Genomic DNA, 23684 nt, shown 5'->3' with positions numbered 1-23684 from the left:
ATAAATGCTTCAATGTTAAAAATAAAAATAAGAAACTTTTAGAGGATAAAAATCAAACAAATCCTAATCTTAACTATCAAATAACATTTTTTTATTTATCGAAATGCTGATATATTTTGTAATGTAAACCACATTGAGATATGAAGACCACGTATTTCAAATGCTGGTTTATAACTTATGAAAGCCAATACAAAAATGAAGGTATACATATCAATGTTAGTGCAATGTATATCATTCAATCTATCACGAGCTTCCAAATTTACCGAGATATAATACGGTTTGTAGTTTAAATTTTAAGTTCAGCTACTTCGTCTGTTAATTGTTATATCTGAATTAAGATTTTAAGCTATTACATTTACACGGATTTCACAATTTATAGAGATCAGAACAGGACCTTTGACATCAAATAACCATGATTTGAGATGAAAATATCACTTTTCGATTTTGTGCGTCCGAAGCACTTTCTGGATAAAAATCATTTTTTGCGAACAAAGAATTGTTACAATTTACACCTTACTTTGAATGGTAATAATAGGTAAATGCAATTTTCTCATGCATACAGTTAAAAGTCTAACGAAGGCTTTGGTTTTCCATGAGTTTACAGATACATGTATGAGTGTAATACTAACAAATGTTTAATACATATGGCTATTCAAACAAGTTTTAGTCTTGAATACATGCTTTTTTGTATAAAATGTTATAGACTTGGAACTAGTCGTCAGTAACTGCGAATTCTATCAGATTTGTCTTTTTTGCCTTCTATGTTAGTAGTGTATATATTCCTTGCCATGTCTGGGGTTTCATTAGATGTTTTGTGGTTGTCGTATGCTCATGTCCGATATAATTGTTTTTGTATATAATTTTTAATTGAATTGTTTCATATTTTTCTTGTCAGGGCCCTTGGTAGTCAACTATATGGCGTGTTTTTTTTTCATTGTTACAGGCCGCACGGTTGTCTTTAATTGCTTACAATTTCTTCATTTGACTTTTGTGGATTGTTGTCTCATTGTCAATTATACCACATCTACATTTTTTTTAATTGGTGACAAGGGACAATAATGAAGGTTTATATAATTACATTTTGCTCTCAATATTATCATTTTATATGCAGTTTAACTGTATCACGAAACTTATTTTCGAATGTCCCTTTTGTATCTTTCCCCTCTCTTTAGAAAAGGAATTAAATTGAACGTATTTGAAAAAGGTCATGATTTGTTTTATTGTACCCTTCTTATCTTTAATCTTTTCTTTTTACTTTTCATTGGAAAATTTAATATAGGAAATGCTATTGAAATTGGATCAGAATTACATAGTTAAAAAATATGTCTATTATTCAAACACGTATAACAACGAAATTACTGTACACGAAAGTGGCAAATTTGTAGCCTTTCTATGGATAGAGGTACAAGGTAAACTATATCAAAATAAGATTGTTATCAAATATGTATACCTTAATTTGTTAAATGTCTTTTTTATAATTTCAACAAAAATTATTTTGGGTAAGGGACGCCATTTTTTGGGGAATTCAAGTTTTTGATTTATATTTCTGCACGCTTGCCTCAGGAGTGTTAAATGAGCCGTACATTTGTCAAATATTTTAATCTGCATATGATTAAAAGTATATTGTCTCATTTAGGCATATAATTATGGCATGTAGGACTTTAAGCGAAATACGAATTGCCCAAATCGCATAATGATATTCTTAAAATAAAAAAAAAGTTTAAAAAAAAATCATTGAGCATGCCAGACGCATTAGGGCACCAAATTTATATAACCTTTAATTCAAATTATGATTTTCCCTTTCTTAAGTCTGATAATGAACATTCAAGAACAATGTCAGTACTTACCGAACCAAAATATTAATAGCTCTGTTATATTGTTGTTTTCCGTTGCCGGCCTTATTTCCTCTGAAAACAATGGAAAGCATTCGAGATAAATATTATATTGTGACTAGCAGATAATAAATCTACATAAAAAAAGTTGGAATTCTTTAAATAGTACTGTGGATTGAATTTTATCGTTTTAACCTTGAATAAAAATGTTGATTTTGATTATGTTTACAACTTGATTAAGAAGTTTTAATAAAGATAAAACAATAAATAAAAGGAAACTTTATTCATTGTTTTGTTTTACCATTCCACACGGAGCATACAATAGACAAGAAATAGTTTAGTCTTCAATATTTAATAAATAAACATATATTAAAATACACCGAGATATATCTCGCCTATATGCCTAAAATTCTGAAAAAAAGTCAATCTGATGGGCAGTAAAATTGCTTATTTATTCAGTCACTGAACCATAATTGGGTGGACAGGGCCCGAAATGCTCGACACACAGATATGTACAGACAGTAATGTAATTTTATAGAAAGTATAGTTGTTTATTGTAAGTTGTTCAATATAACATGCATAACTTTGGTAGAAAGATATATCATTAAAAATTGCTAATTAATTCTAATTTACCAGACCATGTCCTAGGAGAATGGATCCCAAAATAGTCGTCGAACTGATATGTACTAATAGTAATGTAACTTCATACAACATATATCCTTAATCTATGACAAATAGTTATTATCATATAGAGGCAAAATATACCAAAGGACACAGACTCAGTCGAAAATAAACTGACAACGTAATGGCTAAAAACAAAAAGACTAACAAACAATAATTATACACAAAACATAGAAAGTTACAGACCGAGCAACACGAACCCTACCTAAAACTGGGGATCTCATATGCTCCGGAAGGGTAAGCAGATCTTGCTCCACATGTGCCACATATCGTGTTGCTCCTATTCGTACCAACTCAGTATCATGTCTAAATCTGTAGGTCATATTCGGAAAAAATGTGGGACAGAATTGTAGTCGCAAAATTTGGAACATGTCTCCTGTGATATGTGAAACTGACATTCTATAAATGTCAACCAACTCGTGATGGCAACTTTGCGGAATAATGATTTCAACTTCACATTGGAACTATTGGTTTAAAAGCTTCTATGTGAGCAGCAACCCTCCATCAAAGAAATCATGATAAGAAATACAATCACTTGAGTGTATCGTATCAACTGAGGTTGTATTCCGTATACAAGCGCTGCTGAAATTTTGGCTGCATGGAAATGACGAGTTAACAAAAAGGAAGCTAAAAATCATCTATTTTACCGCATTTTTTTGTTTTCAACCGACCCTTATTGTCAATTTCTAGATTTAAGTCAAGATGTGAGGCAGACTTAGCTGTATCTGTTTTATCATATATCTCAAGTTCGATTGGATAGATGAGTTCAACAAAGTCATGAAATTTTGAACTAATTAGTGAAAGAACATCATTCATTTAGCGGTAAGTATACTGCTTACTTCTTTTCTTTCCTCGTTTAAATAAAAGAACAGAAATACAATCACTTGAGTATATCGTATTAACTGAGGTTGTATTCCGTATACAGGCGTTGCTGAAATTTTGGCTGCATGGAAATGACGAGTTAACAAAAAGGAAGCTAAAATCATCTATTTTACCGCATTTTTGTTTTGTTTTCAACCGACCCTTATTGTCAATTTCTAGATTTGAGTCACGATTTGAGGCAGACTTAGCTGTATCTGTTTTATCATTTATCTCAAGTTCGATAGGATAGATGAGTTCAACAAAGTCATGAAATTTTGAACTAATTAGTGAAAGAACATCATCCATTTAGCGGTAAGTATACTGCTTACTTCTTTTCTTTCCTCGTTTAAATAAAAGAACAAGTGGGGAAAAAGGGCACAGCTCGCTCCAATAGGAATGCCGATTGTTTGTTGAAAAACACGTCCTCCGAACGTTACCAAAATGTTGTCCATCAGGAAATTAAGCATCTTGATAATGTCAGTTTCAGGGAATTTTTGGTTTGAATCGGAATGTCTTTTTTTTATACAAAGTAGAATTTATTTCTCCCTAAGACCTACTTGTGTCTATGTTGGACATTCTTTTCTATGAAACAAAGCTGAAAATATCTTAGATTTTAACTTCACTAAAAGATATTTGGAAATAGTCAGCATCGACATCTGATTCACGTCAACTCTAGAATAGGTAGTTTCACAAAAACTTTGAAGCCCGGCTCTGATTGCTGATGGAATTGATGTTAATTATTTAAGCAGATAAGGTTTCAATTGTTGTCGCCTTTGCAGTCGCCGGAATAACAATCACTATCTCTAATTGTCCTCGACTTTCGTCGCAGGCCCAACAAACCAGTATGTATCCATGACATATGTATACATCAGACTTCATAATCGAGGAGTAGCCTGCATTTTTCTGGTTTTGACTTTTGTCTCCTGAAGAAATTATTTTAAAACAGGATATGTCTACCAACATTGTACGTTTGAAACTTAATATTTAAAATTAAGAGTATAACATTTAGTCGGTGCAATATAACATACTCATGGAAAGTACATTTTAACAAAGTAGTAATGAAATAAAATATGAAAAAAACGTTCGATCAAGATGTGTACACAAAGTGTGGCAATCGTTGGTGATGATATAAGTATATATATTATAAATTCCGAGGAAAGCAAGTTTATGTAAATCATATATCACGTAATATATATATGTAACTAATGTATGATGTTGTAAAAGGTAGTTTCTGTAAAACGTGACAGGAATCGTTAAAACAGATTTATTGAACAGATGAAGCAGGGTTTTTCTTTTGAATCAGAAAATTAAATCATTGCATACCTTCAGTTGTTACATGTTGTTTTTCTTTAGGTACAGTACTAGTTTCTTTTCTGAATAAAAAAGGGTTATAAAAATAACTTTGACATAACTTTATCTAAAAAAAAGAGTGAAAACAACATCCGAATCTAAACAAGAACTATCTTTTAAAAAGATATCCGACGTATTTAAATTTGAGTATATGTTAAAAACTATCATCTCGATAACCTTCAGAAGCACAAAGATTCCATTTAAATAACGTTTTCTCTGTTTGTGTTCAGTATTCTCGGTCCTCGTATCTTTCTGTTTACATTCACCAAAACCCCGCGGAAATCTCACATGCGTAAGTGCGTTCTAAAAGTCATGTACGTTCGTACAACAAAGTTTACATTAAAACGTATATAATTGTACCGAATAAACAGCTGTCACGGATGCAAAGAGCTATTGGAGAAACAATTATTTTAATAAAAATATAAATCTTTGTAAGATCTAGTCAAATATTTATAGTTTTTCACTTGCTTTCCATCACGAAATAATTAACGAGACGTTTTTTCAAACACAACCAAATCACCCACCATGACAGCATTTTGTCAAATCAAAGAAAGGATTTTCGAGCATGCGTATTCTGTTGTCATAGTTAAGCGTCCTTAAGTTCAAAGGGCACAAACCGAAACTATACCGACTACGTCGGAAAAATAATAACAACTTAACAACTACCAAGCAACTTCGAAGACAGATTGATTTGATAGTAGAACAAAATATAGTGGGAAGGATAATGACTTAGAGCGTTGCACGAGGGAGAACCATTCCATAAATAAAGATGATTTCGAAAACTCATAACATTATATTTTGTAAGTTTGGGTTCTCAATGCTCTTCAACTTTGTACGTGTTTGGCTTTTATAACTATTTTGAACTGAGCGTCACTGGTAGGTCTTATTTAGACGAAACGCGCGTCTGGCGTACTAAATTATAATCCTGGTACCTTTGATAACTATTAAATTAGAAGTTATGGTCGATCTTAATGCTGACTAAATACCTCTAACACGCAAATAAAAGAAATAAAAAAAATAAACATGTCACCTGACAGGTTGCATAAAGTCTCCTCATAACCTGTACAAAAATCGCTTGTATAAAAGTAGGAGATGTGGTATGGAGATGCAAAAGAAACAACTATCTAACAGATATCAAAATGACGTAGATGTAAGCAAATATACATGTAGGTCTTCAAACAAAAATAAACAAAACCCATGATTTAGTTCATTTTAACTGAAAAAGGTGTACGATGTCTAAACATTTACTGTTCATTATGTCTTCAAACTTTTGCAGTATCCTAAATATTTGTTACTACACCATATTTTAGACGAAATAGAAAACATGTTATACAGTGCTACTAAAAGACCAATGTCTTTTGAACATAAGAAGAATGCTATTTGGTAGATTTTCAATCCTTTGTCGAATTTATGAAAAAAAACTGTCCGTTTCATTCTTCTAGTTTACGGAACAAGATAAAGTGTACATATTTTTTTCACAACAACTTTATAACATGTTTATTGCATGATAATTTGTAATGGTATCATGTAGACATGAATTTGATTATGTTAAACATAATTATTACGAGCCAAACATGATCGATACAGGTTCCTTATAATAATAAGATTGAAAGAGGATAAATTAATGTATAATTGTACTTAACCCCTTGATTTCTGGACCATGACTGGTTCCAGGAAATGTTGGCCATTCTGTACACATGTAATCTACAAATTAAAAAACTGAAATATGTAATATCAAAAATAAAAGCAAAAAATAAACATTGATTGTGTCATCTTACTAGTATCGATAAAGTCTATAAATTTCCGATTTTACGGACATCTTATAGAATTGACGAACATATGATGAATGCACTTTTACAAAATAAATTGGGAATGTGTCCATAGGAACACATATGATGCCCCCGCTTAAGTATAACGTTATAAAGGGACATAACGCAAGAACTGTAAAATTGACGTTTCAAAAATTTGAACTTAGACTGAGTGTTGTGGTAATAAGCATCATATATAAATTTTATTTCAAGTTGGGAAAAACTTATCTTAGAGAACAGAAACAAAAATTCATAGGGGCAAGATTATTGCAAACAAAGTTAACCAGCTATAAACTGCTCATGTGTTATATAAAAAAAGCAATACTCAAATACAGGATGTACTAATTTATAAAAAGTTCATTTGCAATAAAAGCAAGAAATGCTGTAATATATATATTAAACAAAGATGGAAACGTTACTTTGATTTTGCTCACATTTTATGTAAAACTATCATAAAATATAGGTAGAAAATACCAAAAAAACATATCATAAAAGACAGGTGTTATATAAAAAAAGCAATACTAAAATACAGGATGTACTAATCTATAAAACAGGAAGTTCATTTGCAATAAAAAAAAATGCTGTAATATTTATATTAAACAAAGATGGAAACTTTAGTTTCATTTTGCTCACATTTTATGTAAAACTATCATAAAATATAGGTAGAAATACCAAAAAAAAAAACATATCATAAAAGACAGGCAGAAAATACCAAAGGGACATAAACACTGACAAGTTAAAAAAAAACTGACAATTCTTTTGCCAAAAAAGAAAATGATAAATATACGAACAGTAGCACACAAAACAACATAGAAAAAAGTAAAATCACAAAAATACCGAACTCCGTGGAAACTTTAAACCGAAAAGTCCCTAATCAAATGGCAAAATCAAAAGCTCATACACATCAAACGAATGGTCCCGACATGTTACAGGCATTTTCTTATGTAGAAAAAGGTGAATTGAACTAGGTTTTATTGATTAAGGGGTGACTTCAACTTCATTCCCGAAAATTCTAAGTTTAATAGCTTCCTTTTGAGCAGCAACCCTCTATTGAAGAAATTATGATAAGAAACACCAGCCGTTCAATATCATCTCAACTGAGAGATATATACTCCGTTTGTAGGTATGCTGCTGAAATGTTGCTACATAGAAATAGAAAGTTCAAAATTTGAGAACTAGTTAAGGTTCTTACATTTTCGATACCAACATGCAATTCCAATTAAATATTCTAATATCATCATATTTTCGCTCAATGTTTTAACAAAATCTAAAAAAAATATAATTCCAATTACTCATATTTTATGTTTAAAATCTTCAAGAATTGTTCGTTGTTTCACACAGAATGGAGGTTTTGGATTTAAAAAAAAATTGAAGTATAGTATGATATATCTGACATATTATATAAAACTTTTAATCCTAAGTTGAAAAAACTTTCAACAATCAATTGATTTTTTAATTGAAAAAAGTACTACATGTCTTTTTGCAAAATCTAGTATGCTTAGGTTTTATAATTACCGGTAGGCTTAAGTGATTGCTTCTAAATTTCTAAAGACAGAGCACTTAATAATTGCTAAAATGGTAACTTTGGTGTCACAAAATATTTCCTGTATATGATTTTTATTTTAGATTCGGGCCGGTATCAAATATTTGGATAATTGGCGTAACATGCCGTTCACACAGTCTATCACTAATGTGAACATCTCCCCTAAAATTCGTCATTGTAAATTACAAATACAAAATTATTTCATTGTGAAACATTCATTTTTTAAAATTAAATTAGAGAAATGCAATGTTCTCCGAGCTTTCTTTATCGCAACGAGTACAAAATACAGGTTGTATTTGCCTACAATGTACAAACTAATGTTTTAGCGGACAATGTATGTGTTACGCATGAAAACATGAACCTTTATTTTACCGACTTTAATTTTCAATAAAATCGACAATATTTTAATATGGACCGCAAAGTAAACTGCAACATAAACAGTGATTTCAATGTATCTGTTAGCTTCTAATAGAAACAAGATAAAGGATACTTATGCGTATACTTTTGTATCTGTAAAGTAAAATGGTCGATTGCAGGACAACAAGTCCTTCTTCCAGCACCAGAAAAAAAAAACATTTGCCTCAGCCGACAGAGCACGGTTAGGTTTAAATTAAATAAGTCATGACTATTTGGTTTAATTTGTTAATCAAATATTCTACTTTTATCTTTCGGCATGTTCATTGTTTTTGTTTGTATAAACGACTGATCACGTCATAATCCATAGTACGTTTGTTACGTCTATACCATCGCACTTTAGAGTGTGTAGGCATCGCACTTTAGCGAAGACCATCGTACTTTAGCGTGACTATCGTACTTCAGCTTCCCCATCGCACTTTAGAGTCTTACATGTATATTCAAATAATCCTTTGATGTTTCAGTTTGTTGATTCAAAACATATACGCAGATATCTTAAAACATCTTTCAAGAAAAAAAAGAAAAAAATCAAGTCAGGGATTTGAGGAACAATTTCGGGTGTGTTGTACTATTTTTTTTACTTTGAAAATATGCATTTACCTGATGAAAGAATATGACCAGCAGGACAGGTTGTCTTGTGACAGGAACAATCTTCATTTGTTGGTTTACAAAACAAACGGTCTCCGGTTGTTTTAACAAAACTGTAGGACTTTGTGAAGTCACATGCACATAACCTATCGGATTTTGTTGTACCATTATCATACTGTATTTGACCTTCTTCATTGCACTTTGACTTTTGAAACATGCATTGGCTGTAACCATCAGTCGTCAGTGCAATTGGTTGATAACGTTCTGTATCACACTTTCTACCATCTAAGTCACCCCTGATGAAAAACTCATAACCTAATAAATAATAAAATAATAAAAGGAACTTTAAAATTGTTACGACGTTTTAATGATTCAACGAATTGGAAATAATTGACTGTCATAATAAAGGATAACTGTGATTTAAACAAAAGGCAGAATTACAAACCTGTTCGTACAATTTCCATTTTTATTCAAAGCAAAATAATTATCTAAGAGGCCAGGGTGATCTCATTTTATGACGACTCTCTTTTTTTCACTTATTGTATTATTATTAACCCCGTGTAGGTCTTACAGTTGAGGTTCAATTTACTCAAAGTATCGGGTATGATTAATTAAAATAGCCCACTCTGAAACAGGAAGTCCAAAAATAGGATCGGGGAAAATTGCCAGAAAATGCGGATTACAGAACAGGAAGAAAATCACAAAACGGAAAAGGACCAACTTATTTGGCGTAATGATGAACTTTATAAAACTATTTAGATATTATCGGATGAAAATGATCGATTAAAATCCACTCAACAACAGATAAATGATCAATCAGCTAATACATGTAGCAACAAACATTTTCGAGGAAACAGACATTACCACAGAAGATAGTCTAATTCAACCACAGAGCTGGGACGCTTTGGATTTCAAAGGGGAGGGAATCTGTGATATGGATAATTTGTGTAAATTATGCATCTTCATTTGGAACTATTTAAAAAGTGTATTCCTCATAAATACTGAGACTTTGTCATTATATTGTTCAACAGTTTTCTATTCATTATTTTATAATCGAAATCATTTTATTTGCAATATTTGTCCGTCAGAGAATTTCATTATGATGTAACTATTTTTCTGTGTAGAGCTTTTAGTGTGATAAGTAACATGTCAGTACATTTTCTCAAAGGCGGAAATTTGTTTCAAGATATAATTCTTTTTGTAAATAATAGATAAAGTCAAAGCTTATCATAATTCTTAAGTTTTCTTACGTAAAGAATAATTAATACTTAATTGTCATTTCAATTAGCGCTATTTTGCCTAAAGCTCAAACGACAGATTTTTGCTATATTCTTTTGTTAATCCTTATCGTACTTTTATTGTCATGCAGTAATCTTGTTTCTATTATGAAATTGTAACCTTGTAAAATCGTGATTTAAATATGTTTTCTGAAGTTCTAACTTCAGTGAGAGTCGGGCATTAGTACTGACAACACCCGCTCAATCTGTTCAATTTGTAAAAGTACATCAATTTGTAACATTATGTAAAACTACATGTATTCCATCCTGAATCATTAAATTGTTAACTACAGCTTAGGACTTGTGTCTAATTCTACAAGTGGAGTAACAGCGAGTATTCACAGTCAAGTGACTAGATCCTAGTCAATGTCTACCGTTTGCATCGCCAACGTCTGCAATCGGCCGTTAGTTGGAGCTCGTTCTCAACTTCACATATGTAGCCAGTCTCCCGGTTAAATATGACTAAAACGAAATCGCATCGGATAGTTCCGGAACTTATTAATTTGTCTAATTGCTTATTGTTTGAAACAGTAATCGATGTAAAAGGGCAAACTTTTCAGTATAAATATCAAGTATATATACATGTACCCTTATATAAGTTTGACCTGTAGCTTTTTTCGGTTATACGTTTATTAGGTGAACAAAAAAAACATTCTTTAGATTTAGTAGTATAAATGTTATTAATGTCAGGAACATCCATGAAATAGTTGCCACTGGACGTAAAGCAAACAACAATCAATCGGCTCCAATCCAAGTCTAGTTATAATGAAAAGGTTACATTGTATACTTTTTATGATTATTTCAAAAATTTGAATGAGGATATGAATGGGGATGAACATCATGCTATTCTAATTGATTTTGATGAAATTCATCCAGAGAATATTGGTAATATTCTAATGCCTCAACTACAGAGGATCAAATGCTGGCTGTTGTGAAAAATCTTGAAAACAATAAAACCTGTGAGTATGATAATATTGTAAGCGACATATAAAAAATATTGTTCATTTTATTATGCAAATATACTGCAAGCTGTTAATTTGATATTAGAATCCGGAAACGAAGGTATAAATTCTACCATTTTGTTTAAAATAAAGGTAATATCCAAGTTCATATAATCTTATGAAAACATTTTAATATTTTTACTATGTATCTTATATCTTGTTTTATTAGGATTTATAATAAATGATTTGTCAAGGAATGGGGAACGACTAAAATAAAGTGTTTGTTTTCAGATCAATAAAAGAATTATGATCAACCATGAGATCATATCTCATCTATGCACGTTTTGGTCGAGCCACTCAAACCTACATAATTTGATTCCAAAGATGGTACAATTAGGCTGTTTAGTACGATTTAATCCATCGGAGCCAACATGTATAGTTACTATATTAAAAAAAAAAACACAAAAAAAACCCAAACAAACAAAAAGAACAAGCAAAACACAATTTATTAATTAATTTGATTAAACAGACAACACTAATTATTTTGTATTCGCAAGTAACGCAGTGTAGGAAAATTACAGAATCAAAACCAAATTAAGGAACATTTACCTGAATATCGTGAAGTGCATTATGCATCTTGTTCTGTTCAAATAGAAGTTGTAAAACAAGCTGTTTGAATATTTAATTGTTGAAAGAGTTGACTAACTTTTTCCATTTGATCTAATCTGGTCTTTACAAATCTATATATAGCTATTTCATGATTATTGACAGATTTAAAAACATCAAATATATATATACCAAGACCTTTTGTGCAGAACATTAATTGGTCAGGTGTAAACGAGGTCGGTGTAGGGTTTTGATTTCCTCATTTATGAAAAAGTAAATCCACGGCCGACACTCGGCTAACCGAGAGATTGGTCGGTTAATCTATATTGAGTATGTGGCTATATGGGCGATTGGTCTGTTAATCGGGTTGGTTATACGTCTGTTAAGAGTAAAACGCTTAATTTAATGTTAAACTCTATTAAATATACAGATTTTTGGCATGTTATAAGAACCAAATCAAAAAAAGAAAAGTGTCTGACAAAATGATATCTATCATAGAACATTTTGCACTTGTAAAAACATTTCTTAGTCTGCGCAGTTTTCAGTAAAACTAAAAGGCATCGCGCAAGTATGTAGTATTTATGCTTATACGCATAGCATTTTTTTAATAAAGGCGAAACAAACAAATTTAGATATTATTTAAAGGACAAAAAATAGTACTGTGGTTCTAAAAAATAAATTGACATTAGTAAATATTTCATAATTGTAAAATAACGTGAATGATACCACGTTTTAGTGAAAATTATGTGAATAAAGTCTGTTAATGGGTTGGTCAATTGAAATTGTGTCAGTTAAGAGTCATTTAGCCACGACAATAATTTTGCTACCTTTATATTTTCCCCTTGAAAAATTTAAGAATGAGATGTTCCTGAGGGAACAAAATTGACAATTCGGTGCCACAGTATCCTAGAAAGAGCATTTTTATTTTGACTTTCATTGCATTTTATTGAAGGGTGCATCACTTCAATATAGCGTGATATGGATTGGCCTCTGGAATATGCATGAATTTTTAATTGATGTTTTCAATCAGCCTTAATTTTTGTGTCTGTTCGAAGTAGCACGTTCTTAATTCCGACTGAAAGTGTCTTTCTAATACAACACAGGGTACATATAACGTGTTCTCGTTCACATATGAACATGTGTACGGATTGATAGTTTAGTCTTAGTTGCATGATATTTTTATTAGTTGTAAGTGGCTTTGAACTGGCTGTCAGATAACTGCGAGTACTCTCAGATTTGTTCATTGTGTCGTTTTGTGTCGGGATGTATAAGTACCGGGCCACGTCCACTTGTATTTTTGTCCATCTGATGAGTTAAGCCTTTTTCAACTGATTTTTATAGTTCGTTCTTATGTTGTACTGTTATACCACTGTCCAAAGTTAGGGGGAGGGTTGGGATCCCGCTAACATGTTTAACCCCGCCACATTATTTATGTATGTAACTTTCCCAAGTCAGGAGCCTGTAATTCAGTGGTTGTCGTTTGTTTATGTGTTACATATTTGTTTTTCGTTAATTTTTTACATAAATAAGGCCGTTAGCTTTCTCGTTCGAATTGTTTTACATTGTCTTATTGGGGCCTTTTATAGCTCACTGTGCGGTATGGGCTTTGCTCATTGTTGAAGGCCGTAAGGTGACCTATAGTTGTTTTAAAACGTCTGTGTCATTTTGGTCTTTTGTGGATAGTTGTCTCATTGGCAATCATACCACATCTTCTTTTTTATATGATATTTGTCACTGGACGTTAAATCCTAATTCGTCAGCATCATCCAATTGGTTCTTCTCTTCTATTACTTAATCATATGTTGTTTACAAATCACTCTAAAGAAGTAAACGGAAAGGAACGAATGCAGCTACATTTGGTTATTTTAAGTTTCAATTCATTTTAGAATCATATTCAAAACAGTGTGGCTGTGGATATTGATTGACGACCTAAATTATCCCACTGACTGGGACAGATTAGGTGAACGTTTGTCTATAACGATCACTGCTCACTACTCACTTATTATAGAATTTAAACTGTGGGGCCATCAAAGGTTCTTTACGCCTTATATAATTAAAAAATCGAAAAATTAATCAGGAATAACCTTTATGTTTTGATTTATATTATTGATGTAAATCAAAACATCGTGGTATTCCTGATTAATTTTTCGAATTACTTTATTAAGGTTTTGAGAACCTTTGGTGACCCCACAGTTTAAGTGTCTTTAATAGTACATAGTGAGGTGTGGTCGTTACAGACAAACGTTCACATAAACTGTCCCAGTCAAAGGGATAATTTAGGTCGTCAATCAATGACCACAGCCACACTGTTTTGAATATGATTCTATTCCGTTTAGTTCCTTTCTACATAAGTGCAGAGGAGAGCTACAGTTGTCTATGGTGGCCGGTAAATTACATTTCGCGTTTTCGCGATTTCGCCTTTCATATTCTATAAAAAAAAATCGCGAAGTCAAAAACGCGAAGTCGAAAACGAGAAATCGGTTTCGCGTTTTCGCGTTTTCGCCATATAGAATATGAAAGGCGAAAACGCTAAAACGCTAAAACGCAAAATGGAATTAACCTGCCACCATTGTTGTCCGCATGTAAACTTCTAGAATTTGTCCCCAATATAAGTACATCGCAATCCGTTACTGTTTCAACAGTCATCGGTGTTTCATGTATGTATTCTTAAACAAGTATTATTTTTCTTTCGTTTTTACTCACTTTTTAGCAATGTATCACTCTCTACTGTCCTTATATAATATTCTATATTCTGCGTTTCCATCCAGATTCTCGTGTATACCATGAGGGTCCGGATTGGGGGTATATAATTGTTTATTTCTGTATTCTTTAAATTATTATGTCATTTTTTTTCTACATTTTATTTTTGTCTTACTCATTATTCTTTCTTTATTTTTCATATTTTGTCATCCCATTATATTTTACTTACTGATGTTTAGTTACATTACGACGCTTATCTCTAATTTATATACTGGTTACCAATGTAGATGACAAATTTGTGTCATTCATGACAATTAAACAGAATCAATATGATATATGCGATCATTCTTGGATGAAACATTTTTATCAATTTTAAATTTCATGTGTTGTTTCCGTAAATGTTCTGTTTCATTGCTCATGTGTTGTTTTCGTATGTTTTAGCCACTCGTCTTGAGCCTACTCATTTGATCCGATAACACCCCATATAGCAATAAAATTATACTTTTATTGCCATTCATAACTTTTAACAGACCAATTAACAGACCGGGTTTTATACATCCGACCCATTAACAGACCAAGTTTTAAATAAAGATTGATTTATGTCACCAAAATACAGATTTTGGTGTAGATTTTTCACACAATGATATCAATATGGTTAACAAAAATAATGCCTTTCTTTTTTTGATGTTCAAAATATTGAATGCAAGTAAATTTAACCAATGTGTCATTTTGTGTACATTGTATGTGTGTAAAATGTGTATACATTTATTGATGAGTAACCCGCCTTTTCATTTTATAGATCGTACATCGAAGCTAGAAAAATAATAATTACACCACTGAATTCAGTACATTGAATTGTTTTGTTAGACATGAATATTTTTTTATTATGAAAATATATTTAGAAAGTTATACAATGAAACATGCTGAACTTTCAATGATTTTCTCGATAACACCTGATTAACAGACTTTAGCCAACCCGATTAACAGACCAACCGCCGATATAGCCGCATACTCAATATAGATTAACCGACCAATCTCTCGGTTAGCCGAGTGTCGGCCGTGAAATCGTTAGATTGAACAATTTGAATTAAACAAATATAAATTTACCCCTTAATTTTATAGTACTACCCTATTATCATTAATTATCAGCCATAAGAGCTTAACACAGTTAACGTCATAACATGCACAACTCTATATAAATTTGCATTTTAAAACAAATGTGCACATGCTGCCATCAGAACCAGTGCAATACACAATCACACACACTTAAACAGACATGTTTAAAATCATTGACACACTTTTTGTTCACTAGACAAATTAAAACAAACAAGCGCACTGTGTATTGCTTTGTGTTATTTTCTACTTAGCACAATATAAAGAATTTATCTACAAGGGGCGCGTTTTAATAAATGATTTCAGAGTAATTTTCCAGTTACCTGGTCTTTGAATCTCTAATGTTTGTCTGCATAATTCTGTGTATACTTTCTTATTATAGTCAAATAAACAAAAGTATGCTGGTGCGCTTTTATCGCAAAAGCTAGCTGCCCGTAGTTTCCACTGCGAAGTATCCGGGCATAATGTCCAGTTCGAATCAATTGACAACGTAGTTCTCAACATAAACAGCAACAGAACCTCCTACAACAAAACGTGTTTGCAGTGATTAACACATCAGTTTTCAAAACAAACTTTACAATGATATTGAATTATAATACAAATAAGTAATATACTCAGAAGTTGTAGTAAACCGCTTTTCTGACAGCAGTACTTATTTGATCCAACAAGGACTATAATATTGCTTCAAACAGCATTAATGAAGAATTACTCTGTAACAAATGACATTTGAACATAATATTGCAATGGAAAAACAACGAAAAGACACAGGGACTCGTTTTCACATTCAACAAAACAATATTTCCCATTCGATAATCAGACCAGTGGAGATATAATTATTATATTACCGTAAGCATACCAGATTCGCACCACAAACAGTTAAAAACCATACAATGCTTTTAAAAAAAGAATTGCATGCCAAGAAATCCTCGCTAAAAATTCCGGTTGACCCCCTACGGCAGTCATTGTTAGCTAAAGATTTGATTTCATTCAAGAAATTAATGTATGACCTTCATGTACGTGTCGCTTAGAACATGGCCATGTACCAGATGGTCAAAGTTAATCATCCATGTAATTTGCTCTATTTGGTGTTTGCAGAATTTCAACGGAGGCAATTTCTTGGCATGGAGGAATAATAATTATTGTCAATTTTAATATATTCAAAAGTTGAATAGCTAGCAATCAATTGCATGTTTTATCCTTCCATAAAATACAGTTATGATTTGATCAAAATACTTTATACCAGAAAGATCATTGAACCGCTGCTTTTCTCAGAATGTGCATGGGGAGAATCCTTATTTCACATACATATTCTGGATTTTAGAGTCCCAATTTTTACTACCATGTTTTCTAAAAATTTACTTAATAACCCTAGAATTCAAAAGACGATGATGTAACCGGTAAATTTAATTAAAATCTCAAAAACTGGACAACGATGTACTTTTTCCCACTAAAAGCACGTTATTACGTCGTGACAACCGTTTAAATACTGCAAATTGTTAATGTAATTAATGAACATTCTTTGTTGATGAAAAATGATAATTATTGCAACTCCAGGGGTCTTCTGCCTCTAGACATAGATTTCCATAGCTAGGCATAATATTTGCACAGCTTTATTGAAAATTGTAGTTAAACTGTTCTTTTATTTCATTTCTATTTGACTTACAACTGCTTTGAATCAAGCACAAAGGGTTAGTCTTAAGGAAAGACGAACTATTGACGCTAAGGTATCATGTCTCGCCTTTTAGTAATTTTGTTAGTGTAACAATTTTAGCGAGAAAACTTTAATACGTTTTAACTGTTATTAATTTTGATATAGCTTTGAGTATCTGCGATAACTCTCAGATGTGTACTGTGTGTTCTTATTGCATTGTTATTTAGTGTGTGTGTGTGTTTTATTGATCTAAGAAGTAAAGTTCTTTTCAACTGATTTTTAAAGTATAATCTGATCATGTTGTACTGTTACGCAATTGTCCCAGGTTATGGGTACGGTTTTGCGCATTCTTGCTGTATATTATATTTGTCTTATGTACAGTAGTTGTCGTTTGTTTATGTAATTTACACGTGTTTCTCGTTTCTCGTTTTTTTTAATTTAGTTTAGACCGTTGATTTTCCCGTTCGAATGGTTTTACACTAGTAATTTTGGGGCCCTTTATAGCTTGTTGTTCCATGTGAGCCAAGGCTCCGTGTTGAAGGCTGTACATTGACCTATAATGGTTTACTTTTAAAAAAAATTGTTATTTGGATGGAGAGTTGTCTCATTGGCACTCACACCACATCTTCCTATATCCATTAGTTTTTTTCGTTTGAATAGTTTTGCATTTTTCATTTCGGGACCTTTTACTTATACCTGATTTAAAGGTTGAAAGGTGATTATGATATTCTGGGCTAGGATGAGCAGTGGTAAGTCCTTTAAACTGAAGTCCGAGGTAAGGGAGACAGTTTGGAACATGATTTGTTGTGCTTGTTCTACATCAGAAGCCTGTAAGTCATTAGTTATTGCTTGTTGCTATATATGTCATTTGTTCACTGTTTAGTACATGATACATTGTAATTAATGCCGTTAGTTTTTCTAGTTTGAATGGATTTGCGACCGTCAGTGCTTACTATGCGGTATGGGATTTAACCATTGTTGATGCTGTTTGTTGCCTTTTAGTTGTTAAATACTACGTCATATTGTCTCTGGTATGGAGTTGAATAATTGGAAATGACATCACAACTTTTTATTTTTCTATTACAAATACAAATGAATAATGAATAGTATGTGGACAGTAAAAAAATGGTTGCTATCATAAACTGAATCTAAACTATGAGAGGAAAACATCAACCCAAAACAGTGTAATAAACTAATTCTTAAAGGTTGCCTATATATGCAATTACTCTTTGATTATTGTTTTAATTGGCGGTGAACTACCTGTAGTGTCAGTACCTGTCGGCACTCTCAAATCTTTACTAAGTGTCTTTTTATTTTGATGATCTATAAGTACATGTTTTTATATCATATTTTTGTGCATAATTATATTTTCTAGTTTGAACGGTTTTACATTTGTCAATTCCGGGCCTTTTGTAGCTGACTGTAGTATGGGCTTTAATCATTGTTGAAGGCCATCAGGTTACCAATTATTATAGTTGTTAATTTTTGTGATATTTGGTCTCTAGTGGAGTGTTTTCTTATTGTCCATCATTTCACATCTTCTTTCTATATAATGATCGTAATCTTTCGTCTTTTTTTATTTCTTAAGTTTTGTTACCGTCATACTTACAAAACATGAACATGTACGCAGAGACATACGTATCAAAGTATTGGGTTGCTTATAAATCTATGTCTTTATATTCAATCTCATCATTTAAAACCTGAAAAAAAGGAAATTGCGATATTTCGAAACTACGACAATAAAACAAATGTATGAACATCTAACATTTTTAAACCTAAACGTTTAGATATTCACTAGAATAAATGAATTCCCTCAAAAAATAAACTTAGACGTATATATAACACTGAAACAAACACAATTAGAATCATATCAATACCAATGGCTTTTTTTTAAGGTATTTATCTAGCACTTCACGGAAGATATGTGCGTACTAAGTGCGCAGACTAACCAGTCGTCTGATTAAATATTCCGACTGGACATGCTATGTAGTTTAGTGATGGAAATTCATTTCGAAAAGACTGCATGTACGTTGCATCATGTTTAAAAAGATGTGTATAGCATTTGCCTATCAATATGTCAATACAAACGAACAAAGACAAATATAGATCAATAGTCGGTTTTCAACTATAGACATGTGTCATGGCAACATGTACAGTTCTCAATCGTTTTGTTTCCATACACAAGTAAAAAAATAAAGTCATCTTAGATAGCTGGTAACAGATTGCTAACAGCTGACAGTCATGAAATGAAAACAGATTTATAATAAGGTGTACACACAACTAACTAAAATATGTCTTGTCTCAAATTCCAGTGGTTGCACGTGTGTCAGACACTGTGAAAAGTTAAAGCGAGTAATTGCCATAAAAAAAATCTATTGCAAGTTACATCAGCATTATAAAGTTGTTTTTATCAGATACATTTTGACATTATTACCCACAGATCAGGCAACATTTGCTGAATCAACAGTTTTTTTCTCCAAGAACAAAAGGGGGGGGGGGGATTTAAGGCTGTTCTTCTACTAGTTGCCCTTTATCAATTTTTTATTATTTTTTTATAGGATGAAATTTGAAAAAAATAGGCAGGACAGGAGTTTTGGTTAAAAAAAAAAAGGCAGGATGAGACACTTTGCAAAAAAAAAGGTAGGATGACAATTTAGGTAAAAAAAAGTCAGGATAAACTAATAAAAAAAGGCAGGACCGAATAGAGTGAAAAATAAAAAGGCAGGACAGAGATTACAACTAAAAAAAAAATGCAGGACAAAATTTTTCATCCTAGTCCCCCCCTCCCCCCATAAAAATCAAATGGTAGCTCCCTAACAGAAGTCATTTAAAAAAAAATCATAAGTCAAAGTTAATAATTTAAACCGCGCTGAAGTATATACGTCCATTATTCATAGTTCATCATTCAAAATTCAATAATGAATAATGAAATATTACAGTATTCACTATTCAATGTTTAAAAATGAATAATGAAATAGTTTATGTTTCATTACTCAACTTGAAGCGGTGAATAGTGAAATAAAAATAAAATAAATTTGACTGTGACACTATAGCTATATCCCGTATTTCTAAATTCGTCTTTTTGGTGTTTTCTAACAAACATTCAAATTAATATCAGAAAAAATAAATAAAAACATTCTTTAAGTTTTAATTTTATATATTTATCTAGTTCCTAGTTTCCAAGGATAAACTAGTGGGTTTTCCTAACTATTTTTAACAGAAATTCCTTGGTTCAATGTATGGACGACCTGAATACCAAAACATATTTTTTTCAAAATTGAAATACTCTACGTGGTATTTCTTTTTTAATTTTCACTGGACCTTTGCTATTCTTCATCGTTTAATAAATTATAGATAAAACAAGTCCATTGTGCCGCGATGACATTTAGAGGGGTTACGGGGGACCTAAATGCCAAAATACGCGTAAAAAATTAAGAAATAGCCAATTTCGAATAATGAAATGGATTTTTGAATAATGGAATGGACTGCTGCGACCCTCAAGCCCCTAACTATAGATCAACCTTATACCTCATTCGAAAGCCCATTACAAGAGGAACAAAAGTTATATAGTCAATATGTTCCGCAACAAGTATTACAGGAGTTACGAAGGATTTAAATATCAAAATGCGCTTGAACATTGAGAAATAGCTTATTTTGAATAATGGAATGGACTATTGCAACCCTTTGGTCCCTTATCAAGGCAAAATTTGTACACCAAATTCAAGCTTTTTGATAGAGGAATAGACTGAGTATTAACGATATGTGCCGCAATGACCATTAGAGGGGTTACGGAGGACCTAAATGCCAAAATACGCGTGAAAATTAAGAAATATCTTATTTTGAATAATGAAATAGATATTTTGAAAAATAAAATGGAATGCTTCGACCCTTTATCCCCTAATTATAGATATACCTTATACCTCATTCGAAAGCTTATTACGAGAGGAACAAAAGTTATATAGTCAACATGTTCCGTAACGCATATTAGAGGAGAAACGAAGGAACTAATCATCGAAAAACGCTTGAATATGAAGAAATAGCTTAATATTTTGAATGATGGAATGGACTGTTGCAACCCTTCAGTCCCTAATCAAAGCAAAATTTATACACCAAATTAAAGCTTATTGATAGAGGAATAGACTGAGTATAAACGATATGTGCCACAAAGACCATTTGAAGGGTTACGGAGGACCTAAATATCAAATTACGCGTGAAAATTAAGAAATAGCCAATTTTGAATAATGAAATAGATATCTCGAATAATGGAATGGACTGTTGTGACCTATTAGCCCCTAATTGCAGATATACCTTATACCTCATTTGAAAGCTTATTACATGTATGAGGGGAACAGTAGTATGATAATTATGACACATTATGAGGTTGGGTCGAAGGAAAATGTGTCTTTGTGGAAGAAAGACCCACACACCCAAATTTTCTAAAAAGATATTTTGAATAATGGAATGGACTGCTAGGACCTTTCAGCCCTTAATTACAGATCTACTGTATAACTCATTCGGAAGCTTATACATATAAGGAGAGGATCAAATGGTATATAGTCAATTTATTCCGCGGAGTAACGAAAGACTTAAATATCGAAATACACGTGAACATTTTGAGGGGAATTTCAGCTAGGACCGGACCAAAAAATCCGAAAATCTTGCACACTCGTTGACGAGGTTAAGAGGGCAATACGTGGGTGGTTGTGGTTGAAGGGTAAAAAGTGAGAGGTTTGGGTCGTGGGAAAATGTATCTTTGTGGAAGAAATAAAAAACACAAAAAAAAAATCCACAGATAGAATAAACACAATGGATTGTAAGATTACAAATATGTCTGATTTCAGATAGAATACGGCGCAAGAGGTAGAAATTCTGAAAAAAACGGTCTGCTGTTAAGGCCAATCGAGAACAGCGCTGCAATGATAAGGAAATTTTCAAATGACGAGAAGAAGGGCAGGACACACCCTGGATTGTTAAAGACATTAAAGATGTTGACACGAAGTAATTATAAAGGTCTGCAAAATTCTAACCTTGTGCTGGAAAACGGACACTCGCACATGGGGATGTGAGAGATTAAACAAGCAGCTGACTACCGTCTTGGCAAAGAGAGAGACCGATGGAGCTGTGCAAATTGAGAGCTATGGAATGAAAAAATCCAGACGCACCGGGTACGTTTCACGACTTTCTTATCTTTTATAAGGATTGTAGGATCGGAAGTGTTAGGATATGTTTTGTAGGCCCGAAAACTGGGTCTAAACACCAGTGAATTAGGGATGGTGGTTTTGGGATGACCTAAATTGATTGTTGTTATTGATAGGATAAAGACATGGATCCTATAGTGAACATGGAGTTAGTAGTTGAAAACGTCAAAGCCCTGAGAGGTGTAGCCAAAATGAACCACCTTCGAGGGTACTCCCGGTTGAGGAAAGATCAGTTGGTTGAGAGTTGATATAAACGAAGACAAATCTTATATTTCATCATCGTCCCAAACCCCCCACGAGTAAAGAGATTATCACCCAGGCAAAAAAACTTGGGTTGAAAGAGGTTTGCAAGCTGTCGCTAGATCGACTGCTAAAGAAGGTGCAGTGAAAGATTTGGGAAGCCATTGGGGATAAAATTGAGATACATTCGCCGAAGGAAGCCGTTAAATTTGTATTTACTACCTGGAATTTGACCCCCATTATTGGCATGGATGTTCAGACCTCCCTTGGGGTCTCTCGGATGTCACGGGTGGAACTTATAGAAGATTGGGATTGAACGAGGGATACTTTTACTCGAGAAACTAGATTTTCACCGCGGCCACGGACTTGGTTGAAACCCTTGAGGTTTAAATTAAATAAGTCATGACTATTTGGTTTAATTTGTTAATCAAATATTCTACTTTTATCTTTCGGCATGTTCATTGTTTTTGTTTGTATAAACGACTGATCACGTCATTATCCATAGTACGTTTATTACGTCTATACCATCGCACTTTTGAGTGTGTAGGCATCGCACTTTAGCGAAGACCATCGTACTTTAGCGTGACTATCGTACTTCAGCTTCCCCATCGCACTTTAGAGTCTTACATGTATATTCAAATAATCCTTTGATGTTTCAGTTTGTTGATTCAAAACCTATACGCAGATATCTTAAAACATCTTTCAAGAAAAAAAATTAAAAAAATCAAGTCAAGGTCAAGCCTTGAGGAGATGGATGAAAAGATCGTAGAAAAGATTGCCCGGTGGACCTCTGACAAAACCAGTGAAATGGTAAATACTTCCTCGGTCCAGCGGGGGGTGGATCCCTTCTCGAATGTACCTTTCTTCTTGGTGATTCGGAA

General features: G+C 32.5%; 1 protein-coding gene across 1 annotated transcript; it reads right to left on the bottom strand.

Annotated features, from left to right (window-relative positions):
• Positions 1–4697: 4697 nt before the first annotated feature.
• On the bottom strand, positions 4698–23412 carry LOC139484234 (uncharacterized). Its single transcript, XM_071267968.1, has 4 exons — positions 23329–23412; positions 16038–16236; positions 9090–9392; positions 4698–6428 (listed from the first exon to the last, which is right to left on the bottom strand). The coding sequence occupies exons 1-4, from the start codon at positions 23410–23412 to the stop codon at positions 6346–6348; spliced, it is 669 nt and encodes a 222-aa protein (XP_071124069.1). The 3' UTR covers positions 4698–6345.
• Positions 23413–23684: the final 272 nt, after the last annotated feature.

The sequence above is a fragment of the Mytilus edulis genome, chromosome 8, assembly GCF_963676685.1.
Source record: "Mytilus edulis chromosome 8, xbMytEdul2.2, whole genome shotgun sequence".
In the NCBI taxonomy this organism is placed as follows: domain Eukaryota; kingdom Metazoa; phylum Mollusca; class Bivalvia; order Mytilida; family Mytilidae; genus Mytilus; species Mytilus edulis.
This window is presented reverse-complemented; position numbering and strand designations above follow the sequence as displayed.